This window comes from Podarcis filfolensis (assembly GCF_964270895.1).
Source record: "Podarcis filfolensis genome assembly, chromosome: 13".
NCBI lineage: Eukaryota > Metazoa > Chordata > Lepidosauria > Squamata > Lacertidae > Podarcis > Podarcis filfolensis.
In genome coordinates this window covers 45,968,101-45,988,701 of record NC_139615.1, presented here as the reverse complement: position 1 = coordinate 45,988,701, position 20,601 = coordinate 45,968,101, and the positions used below count along the sequence as shown (strand labels likewise).

The 20,601-nt window shown below is 48.1% G+C and overlaps 1 protein-coding gene across 6 annotated transcripts in view; it reads right to left on the bottom strand.

Annotated features, from left to right (window-relative positions):
• Positions 1 to 18,988, bottom strand: part of LOC310747837 (UDP-glucuronosyltransferase 2A2-like) — a 32,222-nt gene extending 13,234 nt beyond the window's left edge. Inside the window, exon 1 of one of the 6 annotated variants that reach the window (XM_083583124.1) lies at positions 18,214 to 18,988. In XM_083583124.1, coding sequence (XP_083439250.1) covers positions 18,214 to 18,973 — 760 coding nt within the window. In that variant the 5' untranslated portion in view covers positions 18,974 to 18,988. Of the gene's footprint in view, positions 1 to 2,782; positions 3,589 to 4,704; positions 5,464 to 8,079; positions 12,732 to 18,213 lie in introns of those variants that run through there. The other 5 variants (XM_083583121.1, XM_083583122.1, XM_083583123.1 and 2 more) reach the window with 5 other exon arrangements.
• Positions 18,989 to 20,601: the final 1,613 nt, after the last annotated feature.

The window sequence follows — 20,601 nt, the reverse complement described above, 5'->3', positions numbered from 1 at the left end:
TTCCAGAAACACTGTGGTTCAGACATTACATTTCAGCTGTGTACGGTGCACCTGAAAAAAGAAGAAAATAAATGTGAACCACAAAAGGGGACTGAGCTTGCAGAAATGCATGTACTGCACATGCTTGCTTGTTAGGATTGGCTATGGCTCCTTGGTGGATACTATTTCAGCGGCACACCCAAGCTCACTGTTGCGTAATAGTGCAAAGAACTCACTGCTTCAAAGTCAGTGTTGATAGCTGAAGGTGCATCACTGTTGCTTCCAATCTGCTTAGATCAGCTTTCCCCAACTTGGCTCCTTCCTGAAGTTTTGGACTACAGAGACCATCAGCCTCGGTCAGCATGTCTGCACTGACTGGGACTGATGGGAATTGTAGTCCAAAACCTCTGGAGGGAACCAGGCTGAGGGAGGCTGGCTGAAGCTTCATTTCTCAGGGTTTTTGAGACCTTATGGGCAAATTCTCAGTGACCCACTAGGAAAGAGTTTGGAATGAACCATCTTGAATATTTTTTTAAAGAAAAGGGAGGAATAAGAAACACCTAATACAGTGGTACCTCGGGTTACATACGCTTCAGGTTACAGTCTCCGCTAACCTCCGCTAACCTCGGGTTAAGAACTTTGCTTCAGGATGAGAACAGAATCGTGCTCCGGTGGCGCGGCAGCAGCAGGAGACCCCATTAGCTAAAGTGGTGCTTCAGGTTAAGAACAGTTTCAGGTTAAGAACGGACCTCCGGAACAAATTAAGTACTTAAGCCGAGGTACCACTGTATTGAAAAGGAAACACAACGTTTATTTTTCAGGAAGGTTCACTTCCTGCTCACAGGTCATTCCTATATATCTCACATAATTGTTGTCTTCCACTGCCCCAATTCTGTCATATTTCTCCCATTCTTCCGCTGCCAAAAACATTCCCAGTGCCCTCCTGTGCTTACGATGAAAGCAAAAGAGGAGCAATGCAGGATCAGACCAAAGTCCATTTAGCCCAGCCTGGTGTTTGCAGCAGTGGTTGGGCAGATCTGCTTCTAGCAAGTTTCCAAGCTGGGCTTGAAGGCAATGCCTCTTTGCTTCCCTCTCTCCTTTCCCAGCACCTGGTGCTCAGGGATAAATACTGTACCACCTTCAAACATCTGGTTGTTCGTTGAGGAGGGCTGAGTTAGCCTTCACATCTCTTTGGTTACACTTTTTAAAATGCACCCCTCAAGAGTCCAGTATCTCGGTTGGCAGGTGTCAGGAGCCGGTCGGCAATAAATCACACAGTGTCAGTAAAGTTAACTCTTTATTCAAGGAAACATGGTTGGCTCAGGAGGCCAGGCCTACTGAGCACAGCAACTCTTCCCGGTAGATCTTGTTCCCTTCTGTGTGTCCTCACCTTCCCAACAGCTCCCTAAGTCTCCTCCTCCCCTGGGTACTTTCCAAGCAATCTGAGCATCCACCAGCATGCCTATCTTTGCCCCATCCTCTTCATACGTCTTCTGGTTCTGGGTGACCAGACGGGAGGGGAGCTGGTCACAGCAGGAGGGGGAGACCCCCTGGTTTATTCAGCAGCCTGCCTCATCTCTTCTCCAGCCTCCACTTCTGCCTCTGAGTCTGAACTGCTCTCTTCCACAGCCTCTTCCTGCTCACTAAACCCGGTTACCTCTTCAGCTTCCAACACCTCCTCCTCCCGGTCTGCTCCCTCTTCTCCCTCTAACCACTCATTGTCTTCCCATCCCACCCCCTGGGCTCTGAGCCTTCTTCCTTTGGGGGTTCCCCAGCTGGTGCCTCCCACCGCTTCTCTGCATCCAGCCAGTCCATGACACCAGCCTCAGCATCCACTTTATCACATTAACAGGAAACCCAGAACTATGCTGGGTGCACAGCCCACTTGCTGCCACTTGGCTCCTCCCCTGCTGCTGCCAGCAAGCAAACAAACCCAGAAGGGGATGGCTCAGTGCTACTAGGATCACAAGCCAGCCTCAAACTGCTGCTTGTTAGTGGTTTTATGACTCCTGGCTTGTTTAAAGTAAAATGAGATGAGCCACTGTTGCTCATGCCATGCATATTTCTCTGTCCCGTTATCATCTGTGCTCAAACAGGTTTTGCAATCTTTTTCCGCGTACTTCAAAGCCCCACAAATCAACAGCAAACAACAGCAGACCCTGTTGGCCAAAGATGATAACATGTTCAACTTTTTGGGGTGGAAGCATCAGAAGATAGGAAGCTGCCTTATACTGCCTTGGTCCATCTAACTCAATTCTGTCCACACTGACTGGCAAGGGCTGTCCAGGGGTCTCTCTCACAGCTACCTGGAGATGCTGAGAACTTTCTGCATGCAAACCTGATGTTCTGCCCCAGAGCATCTGACTGTAACTTTGGATAAATAAAACCCTGGCACCTCTGAAGAACAAAAACCCTAAAGTTTGCCTAGGGTAAAGGTAAAGGGACCCCTGACCATTAGGTCCAGTCATGACCAACTCTGGGGTTGCGGCGCTCATCTCGCTTTATTGGCCGAGGGAGCTGGCGTACAGCTTCCAGGTCATGTGGCCAGCATGACTAAGCCGCTCCTGGAGAACCAGAGCAGCGCATGCAAACGCCGTTTACCTTCCCGCCGGAGTGGTACCTATTTATCTACTTGCACTTTGATGTGCTTTCGAACTGCTAGGTTTGCAGGAGCAGCGACCGAGCAACGGGAGCTCACCCCATCGTGGGGATTCGAACCGCCGACCTTGTGATCGGCAAGTCCTAGGCTCTGTGGTTTAACCTACAGCGCCACCCGCGTTCCGTAAAGTTTGCCTACACTTACCTAAAATCTCGCTGTAATATCGATCCCACTCATTTGCCAAGGAATACAGGAAAAATCCATCGCTGAAAGCATAGAAGAGGACATTTTTCATCCTCTCAACAAAACTCATCCTGTCACTCATCCCTCCAGTGCTGGCACCAACGTAGGAAGGAGGAGCTGGGAGTTGTCCACAGAGTCTCTCCATGCTGTTGCCATCTGAGAACCGCAAAGTGTACAGAAAGGGGATTCCGAGCAACTCGGCCAGCAGGTCACCACAAGGTGTCAGTGGGTCTGAGATGAGGACACTAAAGTCCTCCTTCCTCAGCCTCGCTACCCGCGTCTCATTGTGGAAAATGCTGTCGCAGACCTGTTTGAACACTTCTTCGAAGGAAGCAACTAATTCTCTCATCTTCTGCATAGCTTTCCAAAAAGAGAGCGTGGGCAACTCGTACGTCGCTACATCCAGGAATTTCTGCAGAACAGCTGACACCTCCTCTTTGGTGAAGGTCACGGGCAGGACCTCAATGTGGTAAGAGGAAGACGATGCCTCTTTGGGATCGATCAAGTAAGAGGCTGAGGGTATCAACACCGTCACTGAGTGGCCCCTCAAGGCCAGCTCATTGAGCATCATCTTTATATTAATCCAGTGGCTGCCATCTGTGGGCCAGACAAGAACTTTCCCACCAGAACTGGTGCCCCAACAGCACACCTGTAGCCAGAAGAGGATGAGAAGCTTCTTCCCCTGCATAGCGGCAAACAGAAACGTTTCCCCAGCAGAGTGACAATGACCCCAGCTGATGATTGCACAATTAAATAATGAGTCTATTTGCCCAGCCCTAAGCGGAGCAAAGATCCTTTATGTGGCGAGTATCAATGGCATGTAACAAATCCCGGAATGGACTGCTTCAATACAGTTGTACCTTGGTTCTCCAATTTAATCCATTCTGCGAGTCCAGAATGGTTCCAGAACCAAGGCACGGCTTCCAATTGGCTGCAGGAGCCATGGAAGCCACACTGGACATTCGGCTTCCAAAAAACCGATGGGGATGGCTCAGTGCTACTGGGATCACAAGCCAGCCTCTAACTGCTGCTTGTTACTGGTTTTATGACTTCTGGCTGCTTGAGGCCAAACAAATCAAGACCCCTGGCTTGGACATTAAAAGTAAAATGAGATGAGCCTCTGTTGCTGATGCCGTGCATATTTCTCTGTCCCGTTATCATCTGTGCTCAAACAGGTTTTGCAATCTTTTTCCGCGTACTTCAAAGCCCCACAAATCAACAGCAAACAACAGCAGCACCCTGTTGGCCAAAGATGATACCATTTTCAACTTTTTGGGGTGGAAGCATCAGAAGATAGGAAGCTGCCTTATACTGCCTTGGTCCATCTAACTCAATTCTGTCCACACTGACTGGCAAGGGCTGTCCAGGGGTCTCTCTCACAGCTACCTGGAGATGCTGAGAACTTTCTGCATGCAAACCTGATGTTCTGCCCCAGAGCATCTGACTGTAACTTTGGATAAATAAAACCCTGGCACCTCTGAAGAACAAAAACCCTAAAGTTTGCCTAAGGTAAAGGTAAAGGGACCCCTGACCATTAGGTCCAGTCATGAGCAACTCTGGGGTTGCGGCACTCATCTCGCTTTATTGGCCGAGGGAGCTGGCGTACAGCTTCCAGGTCATGTGGCCAGCATGACTAAGCCGCTCCTGGAGAACCAGAGCAGCGCATGGAAACGCCGTTTACCTTCCCGCCGGAGTGGTACCTATTTATCTACTTGCACTCTGATGTGCTTTCGAACTGCTAGGTTGGCAGGAGCAGCGACCGAGCAACGGGAGCTCACCCCGTCGTGGGGATTCAAACCGCTGACCTTGTGATCGGCAAGTCCTAGGCTCTGTGGTTTAACCTACAGCGCCACCCGCGTTCCGTAAATTTTGCCTACACTTACCTAAAATCTCGCTGTAATATCGATCCCACTCACTTGCCAAGGAATACAGGAAAAATCCATCGCTGAAAGCATAGAAGAGGACATTTTTCATCCTCTCAACAAAGCTCATCCTGTCACTCATCCCTCTAGTGCTGGCACCAACGTAGGAAGGAGGAGCTGGGAGTTGTCCACAGAGTCTCTCCATGCTGTTGCCATTTGAGAACCGCAAAGTGTACAGAAAGGGGATTCCGAGCAACTCGGCCAGCAGGTCGCCACAAGGTGTCACTGGGTCTGAGATGAGGACATTAAAGTCCTCCTTCCTCAGCCTCGCGACCCGCGTCTCATTGTGGAAAATGCTGTCGCAGGCCTGTTTGTACACTTCTTCGAAGGAAGCAATTAATTCTCTCATCTTCTGCATAGCTTTCCAAAAAGGGAGCGTGGGCAACTCGTACGTCGCTACATCCAGGAATTTCTGCAGAACAGCTGACACCTCCTCTTTGGTGAAGGTCACGGGCAGGACCTCAATGTGGTAAGAGGAAGACGATGCCTCTTTCGGATCGATCAAGTAAGAGGCTGAGGGTATCAACACCGTCACTGAGTGGCCCCTCAAGGCCAGCTCATTGAGCATCATCTTTATATTAATCCAGTGGCTGCCATCTGTGGGCCAGACAAGAACTTTCCCACCAGAACTGGTACCCCAACAGCACACCTGTAGCCAGAAGAGGATGAGAAGCTTCTTCCCCTGCATAGCGGCAAACAGAAACGTTTCCCCAGCAGAGTGACAATGACCCCAGCTGATGATTGCACAATTAAATAATGAGTCTATTTGCCCAGCCCTAAGCGGAGCAAAGATCCTTTATGTGGTGAGTATCAATGGCATGTAACAAATCCCGGAATGGACTGCTTCAATACAGTACCTTGGTTCTCGAATTTAATACCTTGGTTCTCGAATTTAATCCATTCCGGGAGTCCATTCGACTCCCGAAATGGTTCCAGAACCAAGGCACGGCTTCCGATTGGCCGCAGGAGCCATGGAAACCACACTGGACATTCAGCTCCCGAAAAACATTCGAAAATCAGAACAGTCACTTTAGGTTTTCAATCGTTCAGGAGCCAAAACGTTTGAGTTTAAAGGCATTCAACTTCTGAGGTTCTACTGTACAGTGGTACCTCGGGTTAAGTACTTAATTCGTTCCGGAGGGCCGTACTTAACCTGAAACTGTTCTTAACCTGAAGCACCACTTTAGCTAATGGGGCCTCCTGCTGCTGCCGCGCCGCCAGAGCACAATTTCTGTTCTCATCCTGAAGCATATGTAACCTGAAGCATATGTAACCCGAGGTACCACTGTATAGGCTATTCAAAAAGATAACGTCAAGTCACTCCTTCTACTAGATTCTTCATGTAATATACCGCTCGTTTCTGAAACTAGGCTCCCATTCACAAAAGGCAGGAAATAGAATGGAAACTCCATAACTGATTGAGTTAATTGTGATAGGTCAGCTGGTAGAGCATGAGATTCTTCATCTCAAGGTTGTGGGTTTGAGCTCCATGTTGGGCAAAAGATTTCTGAATGTCAGGGGAGTGGACCAGATGATCCTTAGGGTCCCTTCTAACTCTTACGATTCTATGAAATGAAATGCATGGCATTGTGCGATTTGTTCATCCGTCTAAAACATTTGTCACCGGGTCTTCATTAATAAATAATAATAATATTTTTTTATTTATACCCCGCCCTTCCCGGTTCAGAAAACCAGGCGCAGAGCAGCTAACAACAAATTTAAAATGCTTAATTGATGCAACAAAAAACAGCATAAAATACAGTATAAAACGTGAACAACAATAAAATTCAGAATTCAAAAATCAATTTAGGGGGGAAATCCATGCAATAAACATTAGATGATCACCAGGGCTAGCTGGCTATTTTAGTCCTATTTGGGCTAGCGAGGAGACCAGGGGAGAATTAGCTGTGGGATCCCAGAGCGGGTAATCTTCATAAAAAGGAGAGGGGGAGGGAAGGAAGGGGAATAAAAGATCAGGCTAAGTTCAAATTGAAAACCAGGCAGAATAGCTCTGTCTTACAGGCCCTGCAGAAGGAAGTTAAATCCTGCAGGGCCCTGGTCTCATGGGACAGAGCATTCCACCAGGTCGGAGCCATCACTGAGAAGGCCCTGGCCCTGGTGGAGGATAGTCTGACTTCCTTAGGGCCCGGGACCTCTAAACTATGATTATTCATGGACCTTAAGCTCCTCTGTGGGGCATACCAGGAGAGGCGGTCCCATTGCTGCACTGCTGCAGGCAGTCTCAGAGTGGGGAACAATACTTAAAACTGAACCGATACAATAAGACACAGCTAAATATATCAGGGAATAGACTAAAGGGTTCCACCCAAGGCCTGATACCGCCAAAGTTGTGATGTTTTGCTACGGGAAAGGCAAACCTGCCAATGCAGGAGAATTCCTTTCTGGCCCTTCAACAGCGACCTTGACGTAGCAGCACCCGCATACCAGCGGAGAAAAGGTTAACCTGCAAAAGAAGTCTTAACTGAGGGTGGGTAGGGTGGGAGAAGCTATGGAGCCAACTGACGATTCCCAGGTAAGGTCTTCCCCCTATTGTGTGGGCAGGTGGTCCCTCCCCCTACCTGGCTCGATCACCTTGGCAACGCCTCCCCATTGGGCAACTGACTGAGGTAGGCGGAGACCTCCAGGTATCCCACCTGGGGAAGGCAAAGCCAAGCCTGTGCTAATGGTGGCATATAGGGTCCAGGGGGATGCGCACGACCACGCAAAGTGTGCCCTCCTTTAATGTGGGGAGCGGTAATTGTGGAATACTCTGCCCAGAAAGTAGCGCTGTGGGTTAAACCACAGAGCCTAGGACTTGACAATCAGAAGGTTGGTGGTTCGAATCCCCGTGACGGGGTGAGCTCCCGTTGCTCGGTCCCTGCTCCTGCCAACCTAGCAGTTCGAAAGCACGTCAAAGTGCAAGTAGATAAATAGGTACCACTCCGGCGGGAAGGTAAACGGCGTTTCCATGCGCAGCTCTGGTTTGCCAGAAGCGGCTTAGTCATGCTGGCCACATGACCCGGAAGCTGTATGCCGGCTCCCTCGGCCAATAAAGCGAGATGAGCGCCGCAACCCAAGAGTCGGTCACAACTGGACCAAATGGTCAGGGGTCCCTTTACCTTTACCTGCCCAGGAAGGCAAGCCTAACACCATCATGTTGTTCCCCATTCCATCCCCATTCCATCTCCCCCTTCCACTCCAGTACTGGAGCTAGACTGGGTGAAGGACCAGGCAAAATAGAGAGCGAAGCAATACAACAGACATGTCTCCATGCATCAGAACTTACAGGTGCGGATGTCAAAAATACAGTAACCAAAACTCAGAGCAGGATCTTACCTAGAACATCGCTATAGAACTGATGCCAGTCTTTATAGAGAACTTGATGGTAGAGGAAATCATTTGAGAGGTAGAAGAGCATGTTTTGGAGTCGCTCCATGAAGGACATCCTGTCTGTTAGCGCCTTCATGCTTGCAGGCACATAGGATGAAGGGGCTGGCAATCCTCCACAAAGACGCTCCACTGTGTTTGCCACAGAGAATCGATAGGTGTATATAAATGGAATCCGGAGTTTCTGAGCCAACAGTTCTGCACAAGGATAGAGTGGGTCTGCGAGGAGAACATCGAAACCAGCTAATTCCATCTTCTCCAGCAGTTTCTCATTCGTCACAGCCATCTGACAGAAAGTTTTCTGCCGATGCATCGTCACAGTTACGATGTCAGACAACTTGTTGAAAAACTCCCAGTAAGAAAGTTCATGAACATCATACGTCATAAAATATATTAAGTTCTGCAGGAGATCTTCCATCTCTGCCTTTGAGAATGGAGCAGATATCACTTCTACCTGGAAAGGGGAAGGTTCACTGGGGTCAATTATCCGGAAGAATGAAGGCAGGAGCACAGTCACTCGGTGGCCTCTGGCTGTGAGCTCATTCGTGATGAATTCCATATTGATCCAGTGGCTGTCGTCTGCCGGCCAGATGAGGACATTCCCACTGGAGGCTGAGCCCCAAAAGAACACCCAAACCACGGAAAACACCAGCAGCCATTTTGCAGCCATTGTGTCCTGGCTTTCCCACGCTTGATTCAGAGAGCTCCAAGGTGGTTCTGACAGGCTTGGGCTTATGCAGGGCACTCCTCTAATCTGTGCCTCTCCTCCCTGTTTCACCGTTGCCCAACTTTGGCACAGAGTTCATCAAAGCAAAGGTGGTTTTCTGCTACAGCAAAATCCTGTTACAGATGGCACAGCATGATCCTGTCGAAAGGTGGGTTCATGATTGTCACTCCGCCTAGTTACAAAACTGCCTCTCTGTTCAATATACACTTTTGTTTGTCTTACTAGGAATTGCTCTCAGGTAACCTCTAGGGTTTGCTGATCAGAAGGTCGGTGGTTCGAATCCCCGTGACGGGGTGAGCTCCTGTTGCTCAGTCCCTGCTCCTGCCAACCTAGCAGTTCGAAAGCATGTCAAAGTGCAAGTAGATAAATAGGTACCGCTCTGGCGGGAAGGTAAACAGTGTTTCCATGCGCTGCTCTGGTTCACCAGAAGTGGCTTTGTCATGCTGGCCACATGACCCGGAAGCTGTACGCCGGCTCCCTCGACCAATAAAGCGAGATGAGCGCCGCAACCCCAGAGTCGGCCACGACTGGACCTAATGGTCAGGGGTCCTTTACCTTAACCTCTCTATGTGGTCCATAATATTCGCACACAAAACTTGAAGCAAATGAAATGGTTTTCCTATAAGCACAGGACTGGAGAAACCTTTTTTTGCTTGTGGGACCATAGTTTCTTCTGGTCGACTGTGAACAGTGGCCGATTGAGGGCAGCGTGACCAATTTCCCAGCACTGGTCACCATGCCATGGGGGGCATCGCAGGGCTTTGCAGCTATGGCGTAGTGCACATACAGAATGGAAGGGTGGAGGTTGTGATGGATTTTGGTCTCTCGCAGGACTCCGCTGAAATTTGAAAGACCAAAGTCCACACCTACCGTAAACATCAGCCTCGAATGCAGAGGCACCTGCCGTTTTCAAAGAAAATGGTTGATATTTAACAAAGTCCTGCCCAGAGCAGACTCACTGATATTAAAGAATCTAAGGTAGTCCGTCACATCCATTAAGATCAATAGGTCTACTCTGAGTAGAGCTAGGTCTAAAAATCTCTTGTTGCTGAGGTGCTAGGGCCATTCCCAGTGGCTCTGATGACCTCTAAAGCCTACAATTGGACACATAGTGTTTCTAGCATACACAGGTGGGGAGATGCATGCCAAGACAGAGTAAAGATGGCTATTGGCCAAGATGACATTCTCCTGCAGTTTCGTGCAGCAGATGAGGATGCATTCTCTGTGGTGCTGGTGGTTAAATGAATCAGTGTCAACTGCTAAGGGATGCTGTGCAAGGAACAAGATTATGTGGGTAGTCGGTTTCACAAGGCAAGTCTTGTATTGTCTCCAGTTAGTTACATCAATAGGACTAGGGGTTGTTGTTGTTGTTTAGTCATTTAGTTGTCTCCGACCCTTCGTGACCCCCTGGACCAGAGCACGCCAGGCACTCCTGTCTTCCACTGCCTCCCGCAGTTTGGTCAAACTCATGCTGGTAGCTTCGAGAACACGGTCCAACCATCTTGTCCTCTGTTGTCCCCTTCTCCTTGTGCCCTCCATCTTTCCCAACATCAGGGTCTTTTCCAGGGAGTCTTCTCTTCTCATGAGGTGGCCAAAGTATTAGAGCCTCAGCTTCAGGATCTGTCCTTCCAGTGAGCACTCAAGGCTGACCTCCTTAAGAGTTAGGGCTAGGGATAGTCTTGGGTGAAGAAATGTCAAGGGTAAGAATTCACTCCTGCTCTCAGAGAACCCCTAAGCCTCCCTCACCTGGGGTGACGCCTCTGCCAGAGAAGGAAGCAGCAGTGGCAGGCTGCGCCCCTGGACCTGTAAAGATGAGCAGGTCCTCAGGCAATGGGAGGTTGCTCACTGCTGGGCTGTCAAGTACAGGAAAATCCTGGCTGGCTCATAAGAGCACGCCTCTCTCTACCTTGTCCTGAGCCTAGCACCTTCCAACTCAGGCCGGGTGTCTTTCCCACCTCCTGCGTTCTTTTACGCTCCACCTCCTGTGCCTCATCAGACCACTGAAAATGGTCCTGACTTAACCAGCCTACCATGCCCCTCACCCCATCAGAGTGCTTTCTGGATCCAGCCAGCAGCTAGGCCATAGCTGTCAACTTTCAGATTTGAAAATAAGGGATCAGCAGCCTTGAAAATAAGGGATCAGCAGCCTTGAAAATAAGGGATCAGCAGCCTCACCTGTCCCAGGGACAGTCTACGGGGTATCTAACAATCCGGGATAGCAGCGGGAAGCAGCGGGAAATGGCGCCGGAATAAGGGAATTTCCCACAAAAAAAGGGAAGATTGACAGCTATGAGCTAGGCAGGATCACCGTAGGGGGTTACAGGTGGGGAGGCTTGACAGTCTCATTTGGTCCATGTGGACCAAAACCAACTCACACTTTCACAAACCACCGCACAGAATGGAACAGAACAGCTAGAGTCAGATATCACACCTCTCAGAATTTCATCATGTAGTTTTTGGCTCCAGCAAGGCATAAACTACTTGTTTTTAAATCGTAGCCCAAAGCGTGGGCAACGGATACAGGAAATATAAGCAGACGTTATATGAAATATGGTAACAGTGTGCATCTCTGCTTGCATTTTAGTGTGATATATTCACAAATTAGCAAAAAAGAATAACTTACATTTCTGTACTGTTCTTCTACAAAGTGGGGATGCAGAGTTCAATCGTAGCATCAGAAAGAGATGTACAGGTAAGGGGAGCTGAAACACCTCTTACCCTTGCACTAGATTCATACCTCATGCTCAGTTGCCTAAATTCTGCTTTCCCTGCCATCTCCCACCTCAACACTGGAGCTGGACTGGGTGATGGACCAGGCAAAAATGAGGAAAACCACAGCACAGAAATGTGTATGTGAAACAACACTTTTTGATGTTGATGTCAAAAATACAATGACCCGAACGAGGAGCGAGCTCTTACCTAGAACATCACTATAGAACTCATCCCAGCCTTTATATTGAACATGCTGGAATAAGAAATCTTGGAAGAGGTAAAAGAGCAAGTTTCGGACCCGCTCTATGAAGGTCATCCTGTCTGTTAGTTCCCCTGTGCTTGCAGGCACATAGGATGAAGGAGCAGGCATACATCCACATAGACGCTCCACTGTGTTTCCAAAAGAGAATCGATAGGTGTATATAAATGGTATCCGGAGCTTCTGAGCCAACAGTTCTGCACAAGGAATGAGTGGATCTGCAAGCAGAACGTCAAAACCAGCTGATTCCATCTTCTCCAGCAGTTTCTCATTTGTCACAGCTATATGACAGACCGTTTTGTATCGACCCATCACGTGTGTTACTAAGGCATTCAACTTGCTGAAAAATTCCCAGGAAGAAAGTTCTCGGATCCCATAAGTGCATAGATGTATGTAGTCCTGCAGGAGACCTTCCATCTCTGCCTTTGAGAATGGAGCAGAAATCACTTCTATCGGGAAAGGGGAAGGTTCACTGGGGTCAATTATCCGGAAGAATGAAGGCAGGAGCACAGTCACTCGGTGGCCTCTGGCTGTGAGCTCATTCATGATGAATTTCAAATTGATCCAGTGGCTGTCGTCTGCCGGCCAGATGAGGACATTCCCACTGGAGGCTGAGCCCCAAAAGAACACCCAAACCACGGAAAAGACCAGCAGCCATTTTGCTGCCATTGTGTCCTGGCTTTCCTCCACTAGATTCAGGGTGATCAAAGGTTACTGTGACAGGCTGGGCTTGTTCAGAGCACTCCTGAATTTCACTGCTCTCCCCCCTGCTTAAACTTTGCCGTTCTTTGGCACAGAGACTTTCCAAGAAAGCAAGGTTCTCTGCCGCAGGAAAATCCTGCTGGGGATAACATAGCATAGTTCTTTCGAAATCCGGACTCCTCCTACAGCAAGTAACAAAACAGGTTCTCTGCTCAGTGGACAAGTTTGTTTATTTCTCCAGGAATAACTCTGAATGAGTCATCCAATGACTTCAGCTAAACTCTCCATATGGCCCATAATATTCACACCTAGAGCTCGAAGCATATGAAATTGTTTGCCTGTAACTCAGGAGTGGAGAAACCGCAATATTTAGGACATAATATTGACATGGCGGCAAGGGGAAAGTTGTGGGAAGTAGATATGAAATTTACTGCCCGTTACACACTAAAGGAAAACTATTTGGAAATGATATACAGATGGTATTTAACACCTAATAAACAGGCTGAGATGTACAAGACTGTATCAAATAAATGTTGGAAAAGCAAACAGTCCAAAGGGTTATTTTTTTCATACGTGGTGGACTTGTAAAAAAGCAACAGGCTTTTGGGAAATGATACACAATGATACACAATTTTACGTCATAGTTGTAGCGCCCCCTGCAGCGCTCCTGAGGCTCCGCACCCAGCCCCAAATCCACTTCTGAGCAACCATGGTGTTGTAAACAAAAATTGCACATTCCTATCACAATGGTCAGCCTAGGAGAGGTCCTGGCATGTCCATGCTATCTCAACATCCACTGCTCGTGGGAGAAAGCTCTGTGGGTTGGGTCAGGCCCCCGCTGCACCACTGATCACAGCAGCGGGATAATTGTATCATCTCTTTTTTCATTCCATCACTGTGTTGTTAGAACTAGAAAATAAATAGCTGACTGCAGCAGAATAGTGATAAGAAGCTCAGGGAATGTGGGGTCAAGGGGCCATACAACGTATTATGCCAACTGCAACAGGAATTAATTCTGCTGATGTTATGTACTGAGTTGAATAGGATCCAAACTGCAGCAGTCTGATTGGTCCTAGAACCAGTGGTGTAGCGTGGGGGGTGCAGGGGGGGCGGGCCGCACCGGGCGCAACATCTGGGGTTAGGGCAAATCTATGGGTTAGGGGGCGCAAATCCACGGGTTAGGGGGCGCAAATTACTTGCCTTGCCCCGGGTGCTGACAACCCACGCTACGCCACTGCCTAGAACAATAGGATCCAAAAGGCAGCAGTCTGATTGGTCCTAGAACAATAGGATTCAGAATGCAGCAGTCTGATTGGTCCTAGAACAATGCAGCAGTATGATTGGTTGGCAGGAACCATCCAATCATGCTCCAGATAGAAGTGAATCCACAACCTGATTGGCTTACAGTAGAATTCCGGAATTAGCCAATCATGTGCAGCCCATTGTGTAAATAATGTATATAAAGCAGATACTTTGAGGGGACATTCATTCATTCCTCCTCACCACTATGAGCTGAATAAAGAGCATGAAATCACTTCTGAGTATATTTCAGCTGATAAGATAACAATCTTCAGATTTGCACAGGAGCCAAGGGGAGTTGAAGAGGCCCTGCAAAGTGCAGGATGGAACCCAAGATACACACACCCAACTTTTTGGAAGCCTGTTCACAAGCCATCAGGAATGGTTATATAAACCATTGTCCCCACTGCAAAGCAGATCAAGTAAACACCAGACCATTTGAAACAAAGCCTGCATGTGAACTGCAGTGTCAAATTCCTGTGTGTGTATTTTGCTTACGGAACCTAAGCTTCGGCTATTTGTAAAAATAATCTAATTACCAGAAAGCATGGGGGTCAAGGGGGTTGTGATGTAAGCAAATCTCCAGGCACAAAGAAATCTTTGTACCTGCTGAGATATTGAGATGACTCATACTGTCTTTTATTCCCTTTTTTAAAAAAGCTGTTAGGTAAGTCTGCCATATGAAGTGTGTTCAGAACATAATAGAACATACAGTTTAGGGGCATTTTCATTTAGTCCTCCCTCTGTTGTTGCAGATTTGCAAAGAAGAAATGAAGCCAAGGTGTTGAGATCTGGCAAAAGAATTTCCCTGACAGATGCTGAATGGATAAAGTGTTGACCTCTTGCCAGCAAGTCTCGGTTCCAAATCCTCATTCACACATGAAGCAAACTGAGTAGCCTTGGCAAGGAAATAAATGCCACTCCAGTCTGTTGGTTTTGTATAAGAACCAGAACATGTGCATCTATCCTCACATTGCTGGGGAGGTGGAAATAATAATCTACAAACCCCCACCCCACAAAATACAAAAAAGGGGGCTGAGTTAAGACAGGAGGGATATATATCGTCTTAAACTGGCCTATGGGGTGCCCCCCAGAAGACCAAAACGTGACTCTGAGGAATCATCATGTGAGCATGCTATCATGGTTATGTTAATAATAATAATTTATTTATACCCCGCCCATCTGGCTTAGTTTCCCCAGCCACTCTGGGCGGCTCCCAATCAAATGTTAAAAACAATACAGCATTAAATATTAAAAACTTCCCTGAACAGGGCTGCCTTCAGATGTCTTTTAAAGATAGGATAGCTGCTTATTTCCTTCACATCTGAAGGGAGGGTGTTCCACAGGGTGGGCGCCACTACCGAGAAGGCCCTCTATCTGGTTCCCTGTAACCTCACTTCTCGCAATGAGGGAACCACCAGAAGGCCCTCGGCGCTGGATCTCAGTGTCCGGGCTGAACGATGGGGGTGGAGATGCTCCTTCAGGTATACAGGACTGAGGCCGTTTAGGGCTTTAAAGGTCAGCACCAAAACTTTGAATTGTGCTCAGAAATGTACTGGGAGCCAATGCAGATCTCTCAGAACTGGTGTTATGTGGTCCCGACGGCCAGTCCCAGTCACCAGTCTATCTGCCGCATTCTGGATTAATTGCAGTTTCCAGGTCACCTTCAAAGGTAGCCCCACGTAGAGCGCATTGCAGTAGTCCAAGCGGGAGATAACTAGAGCATGCACCACTCTGGCGAGACAGTCTGCGGGCAGGTAGGGTCTCAGCCTGCGTACCAGATGGAGCTGGTAGACAGCTGCCCTGGACACAGAATTGACCTGCGCCTCCATGGACAGCTGTGAGTCCAAAATGACTCCCAGGCTGCGCACCTGGTCCTTCAGGGGCACAGTTACCCCATTCAGGACCAGGGAATCCCCCTCACCTGCCCGCCCCCTGTCCCCCCAAAACAGTACTTCTGTCTTGTCAGGATTCAACCTCAATCTGTTAGCCGCCATCCATCCTCCAACCGCCTCCAGGCACTCACACAGGACCTTCACCACCTTCACTGGTTCTGATTTAAAGGAGAGGTAGAGCTGGGTGTCATCTGCATACTGATGAACACCCAGCCCAAACCCCCTGATGATCTCTCCCAGTGGCTTCATATAGATATTAAAAAGCATGGGGGGGAGGATGGAACCCTGAGGTACCCCACACGTGAGAGCACAGGGGTCTGAACACTCATCCCCCAACACCACTTTCTGGACACGGCCCAGGAGAAAGGAGCGGAACCACCGTATAACAGTGCCCCCAGCTCCCAGCCCCTCTAGACGGTTTAGCGTCCTAACTCCCCACCTTCTTTCCTAACCTTTATGATCAAGGAGAAAAGGCCCTGAAACATGTGTGTGTGATTTCTAGTTTTAATAATCTGCACCTCTTCTCGATCAGCTGCAAGCAGCAACTCCTGGCACCACCTAAGATATCAGGAAGAACTTCAAGGGAAGTAGGGAAGCCTGCAGAGCTATGAGGAATCTGCAGCTTCTAGGGTTGGAGTGAGGGAAGGGTGGTCTTCCAGAAGCTGCTGACTTGCAGCTCCTATCACCACTGACCATTGGGCATGCTGGCTAGGTAAGGGCTGATGCGACTTGCAATCCAGCAACTTTTGGACTCCACAGATCCACCCCACTCTGCACGCTAGAGCTACTCCTCACACCTTGGGCTCTTTGAATCCCTTGAAAGCAAAGCAACAGCACAATCTTAAACATTTCTTCTCAGAAGTAAGCTCTACTGGATTCAAGGGGGTTTATGATCAGGCAGGTAGAGTGAAGGGGACGCAGGTGGCGCTGTGGGTTAAACCACAGAGCCTAGGACTTGCCGATCAGAAGGTCAGCGGTTCGAATCCCCGCGACGGGGTGAGCTCCCGTTGCTCTGTCCCTGCTCCTGCCAACCTAGCAGTTCGAAAGCACATCAGAGTGCAAGTAGATAAATAGGTACCATTCCGGCGGGAAGGTAAACGCTGTTTCCGTGCACTGCTCTGGTTCGCCAGAAGCAGCTAAGTCATGCTGGCCACATGACCCGGAAGCAGTATGCCGGCTCCCTCGGCCAGTAAAGCGAGATGAGCGCCGCAACCCGAGTCGGCCACGACTGGACTTAATGGTCAGGGGTCCCTTTACCTTTACCTTAGGTGGAGTGAGGGTTGCTGCGGAATTTGAAAAGATATATACTGTATAGAGACAAGGGATTTGGAAGGTAGTCAGGGTGTGGGGTGATAGGAAAAGAGTGGCTTTAGCGAGGTGTGCTGGGGAAAAGAAGAAAGGGAAAGATCAAAGGCTGGGCTCCATCTTAGGAAGGCTCTCTGAAGGAAGGGGCGTAGGAAGGGGGCGGGTTGCCCCAGTGCCATCATGGAGGGGGGTGACAAATTATCAAGGAACAGTTACTTCCCTGCTAGGGTGGTTCATAAAAAACTTTTTTTTTTTAAAAAAATGCCTGCTCCAAAGGTCTTATCTTACTACACTAGGGATTATATAGCTATATATGAAATGTCATGCATATCAGTTAATATCTTGACCCTCCTCCACGAAAATAGCTGTTTATTTGGCCGTTTTCCTATGTCGTGAAGGCTGAAATTTCAATTCAGTGGGGCAGGGTCAAGATATTAACTGATATTTTTTTTGTTTTGGTAAACCACTTTGCAGGTTTTTTTTAAAAAAAAAATTTTTAAAAAGAAGAAGCAATAAATATAAATAAAATAGCACAAGCCAAAACAGAATCCATCCTGTAGATTTAAGTATATGTCCACAGTCACCTACTCGTTATCAGAGGCCCAGAATCCACATTCCTTTGGAAGAAAATATGAAATATCATAAAACCATTTTTGCAGGCAAAATATAATAATAATAAATCAATGGGGGGGACGACAAGAAATTTTCCACACCGAGTACCACCTGACCTTCCTACGCCTCTGTCTGAAGACTGGCTGGGAGAGATCCAATTGACTCCAATGCTGCACTGCTGTGGGGAACAAGCCCTGCTAGAGATGCTGCAATATCTGGAATCCCTCCTAAGGTATTAAGGAGGAACAGAAGTAGAACAGAAGGCAGAGCAACTCAGTGAAGCAATAAAAGAGCAAAGTAGGCGAGATCTGCTACTCCTTCCATTGCAGGTGGCCAGGCTACCTGGCTTGGTAGTGTCTACCTCCAACTGAGAGTGGCTCCACGAAACCTCAGGATGAGGCCTTTCCAGTCCTGCAACCTGGGTCCCCCTTTTTATTGGCTATGCCAAGGACTGCTCCAAAAACCCTCTGCATTTTCGGAGCAGCTACTCTACCAAATAATAGTACTCGGAGGAGGAGGAGGAGGAGGAGGAGGAGGAGGAGGAGGAGGTGGAGGGACAAAAACAGGCTTACCTAAAACCTGACTGTAATAAGAGTCCCATTCTCCCCAGTAGGTCTGGAAAACATAATCCTGCAGGTGGTAGGATATCAAATTTTTCACCCTTTCCCCAAACGACAATCTGTCCGTGAGCTCAGACAGAGTAGCAGGAGCGTATGAAGGAGGGGAGGGTATTTTCCCACAGTGTCTCTCCACCGTTGAGGCCGGAGTGAAGCGCAGGGTGTACACAAATGGGACGTCCAATTTCACAGCAATCAGGTCACCACAGATTGTCACAGGGTCCACAAGGAGTACGTCGTATCGGCTCTTTGCCAGCCGGGCCATGAGTTCCTGATTGGCCAACACCCCTTCGCACATTTGCCTGTTGAGCATGACTACTCTCTCCATCAGTTTCCCCAGCTCTTGGTAGAACGTGTGGAAGGTCAGCGTGGTGGGCATATGGTTGAACCACAGCATTATGACGTCCCTGATAAGGGCTTCGAAGTCGCTCGTTACGAAGGGCACAGGGTAAACCTCAAATGTGGCACCTGATACATCATCACTAGGTTTGATGGAGATGGTACTTGTAGGAACTAAGATGCTGACATTGTGACCTCTGTGCAGCAGTTCTTGAATGATGACCTTAACGTTGAGCCAATGGCTGGCTTCTGTTGGCCAAATAAGCACATTCCCACAGAAGACGTTTCCTACTAGGGTGACCTGAAGTATCACCAGCTGGATTACAACCACTCTTGCTGAGATGGAGGTCATGATGTGGTTTTTTTGCATAGCCATGTTTTCTTCTTCAATAATTCCCCAACAGAGGAGCGTTATTTAGCATTTCACTTCTCTGGGAAAAACTTCTGTCTCATACTCTCCTTTACTTTTGGCCAAAGGTGTTTAATGTTTATAAAGTTTCTAACAGGAATGCTGCTGTTGTTGAAGAAGAAGCTAAAATGAAAAAAGGCAGAAGGGTCATTTTTTCACCTATTCTGCACAACTAAAACCAATGCGTATTTCACCCATCTTAATATATACAGTGGTATCTCGGGATGCGAACGGGATCCGTTCCGGAGCCCTGTTCGCATCCAGAAGCAAACGTAACCAGCGACGGCACATCTGCGCATGTGCGCGTCGCTTTTCGACGCTTCTGCGCATGCGCGTGACGTCATTTTGAGTGTCTGCGCATGCGTGAGCGGCGAAACCCAGAAGTAACGCACTACATTACTTTCGGGTTGCCGCAGAGCGCAACTCGAATGCACTCAACATGAAGTATATTCAACCCGAGGTATGACTGTATATGGGTGGCCCAGAAACCACCAACATTTAATTTTTGGCAATTTTTAGTGAAGGGGGAAAGTGATTTCAGGCCCCCGAGCAAACAGCTGTTCAGTCCACCATTAAAGAACCAAAAACCCGTAAAACAAACACAAATTGACAGTTGAAACAAAAATGTAACCAGATAAAAATCTAAGGAAGGAGATGAAGAGCAGCGGCTATTTTGCTTTATAATACGAACCAACTAATGCAGGCGCAGGTGTTACCACAGTAACTGCATCCTCACATCTACAGCATCATGGGACATACAAGAAAGCTTTTCCCTGTGGATCTCAGGAAGCACAGATGGGAAGAGAGGCTCCCCAAGGCTTCGGCCTTTCATGTATGGTTTTGATGTTCATTCCCAACACTTGGAAATGGGCTCTGATGCTAATTGGAAACTGAGCTGAGCTGAGCTGGAAATCCATCTGACAACGTGTCCCTGTGAAGAAGTGAGCCACAACATTCTACTCTGGCAGCAACTCTCAGACCACCTTCAGCGGTTTGCATCAATCAGCATCCAGTTACCTCTTTCCCTCCCAGACTCACAGATGCAGAGGCGTGTGGGCTGTCGCGACCATTCCAGTTTCAGGAGCTGTTTTTATGTAGCCAGGATACCAATGTATGTTGCCAGGTGAACGTGATCATGTGCGTGAGAAATGCTGGATTGAATTTGTAGGCATTATTCTGCTAAGAAGACAATAAGCGAGTCTTTCAAGATGCCCATGCAAGATTAGGAAAGTTGCTAAACAGGAGTTATTATCAATACGACAGGAAATTAACCATCATGTCTTACAGCATCTGTTAGGACTTCATGGGGAGCTTTTAATGTCTGGTGTTTTGTTGTTATTATTTTTTAAAAAAATATACTGAGTGCCTAAGTAATAAATTACCATCATGGTGATAATAATGATAAACCAGATCAATGTTGCCCCATTGACACCTACCTGGTCTTCTCCTTTCCAGATTCAGCAGTCTTCTGCATGGAGTAAAGGAAAAGAAGCTTAAATAAGATTTGTTTTGAATAGAGGTATTAAATGGAAAGAGAGAAATGTGAGAATCGGACAGGACATTCCCCTGGCATGTTCAGGGGAATAATGTAGGAA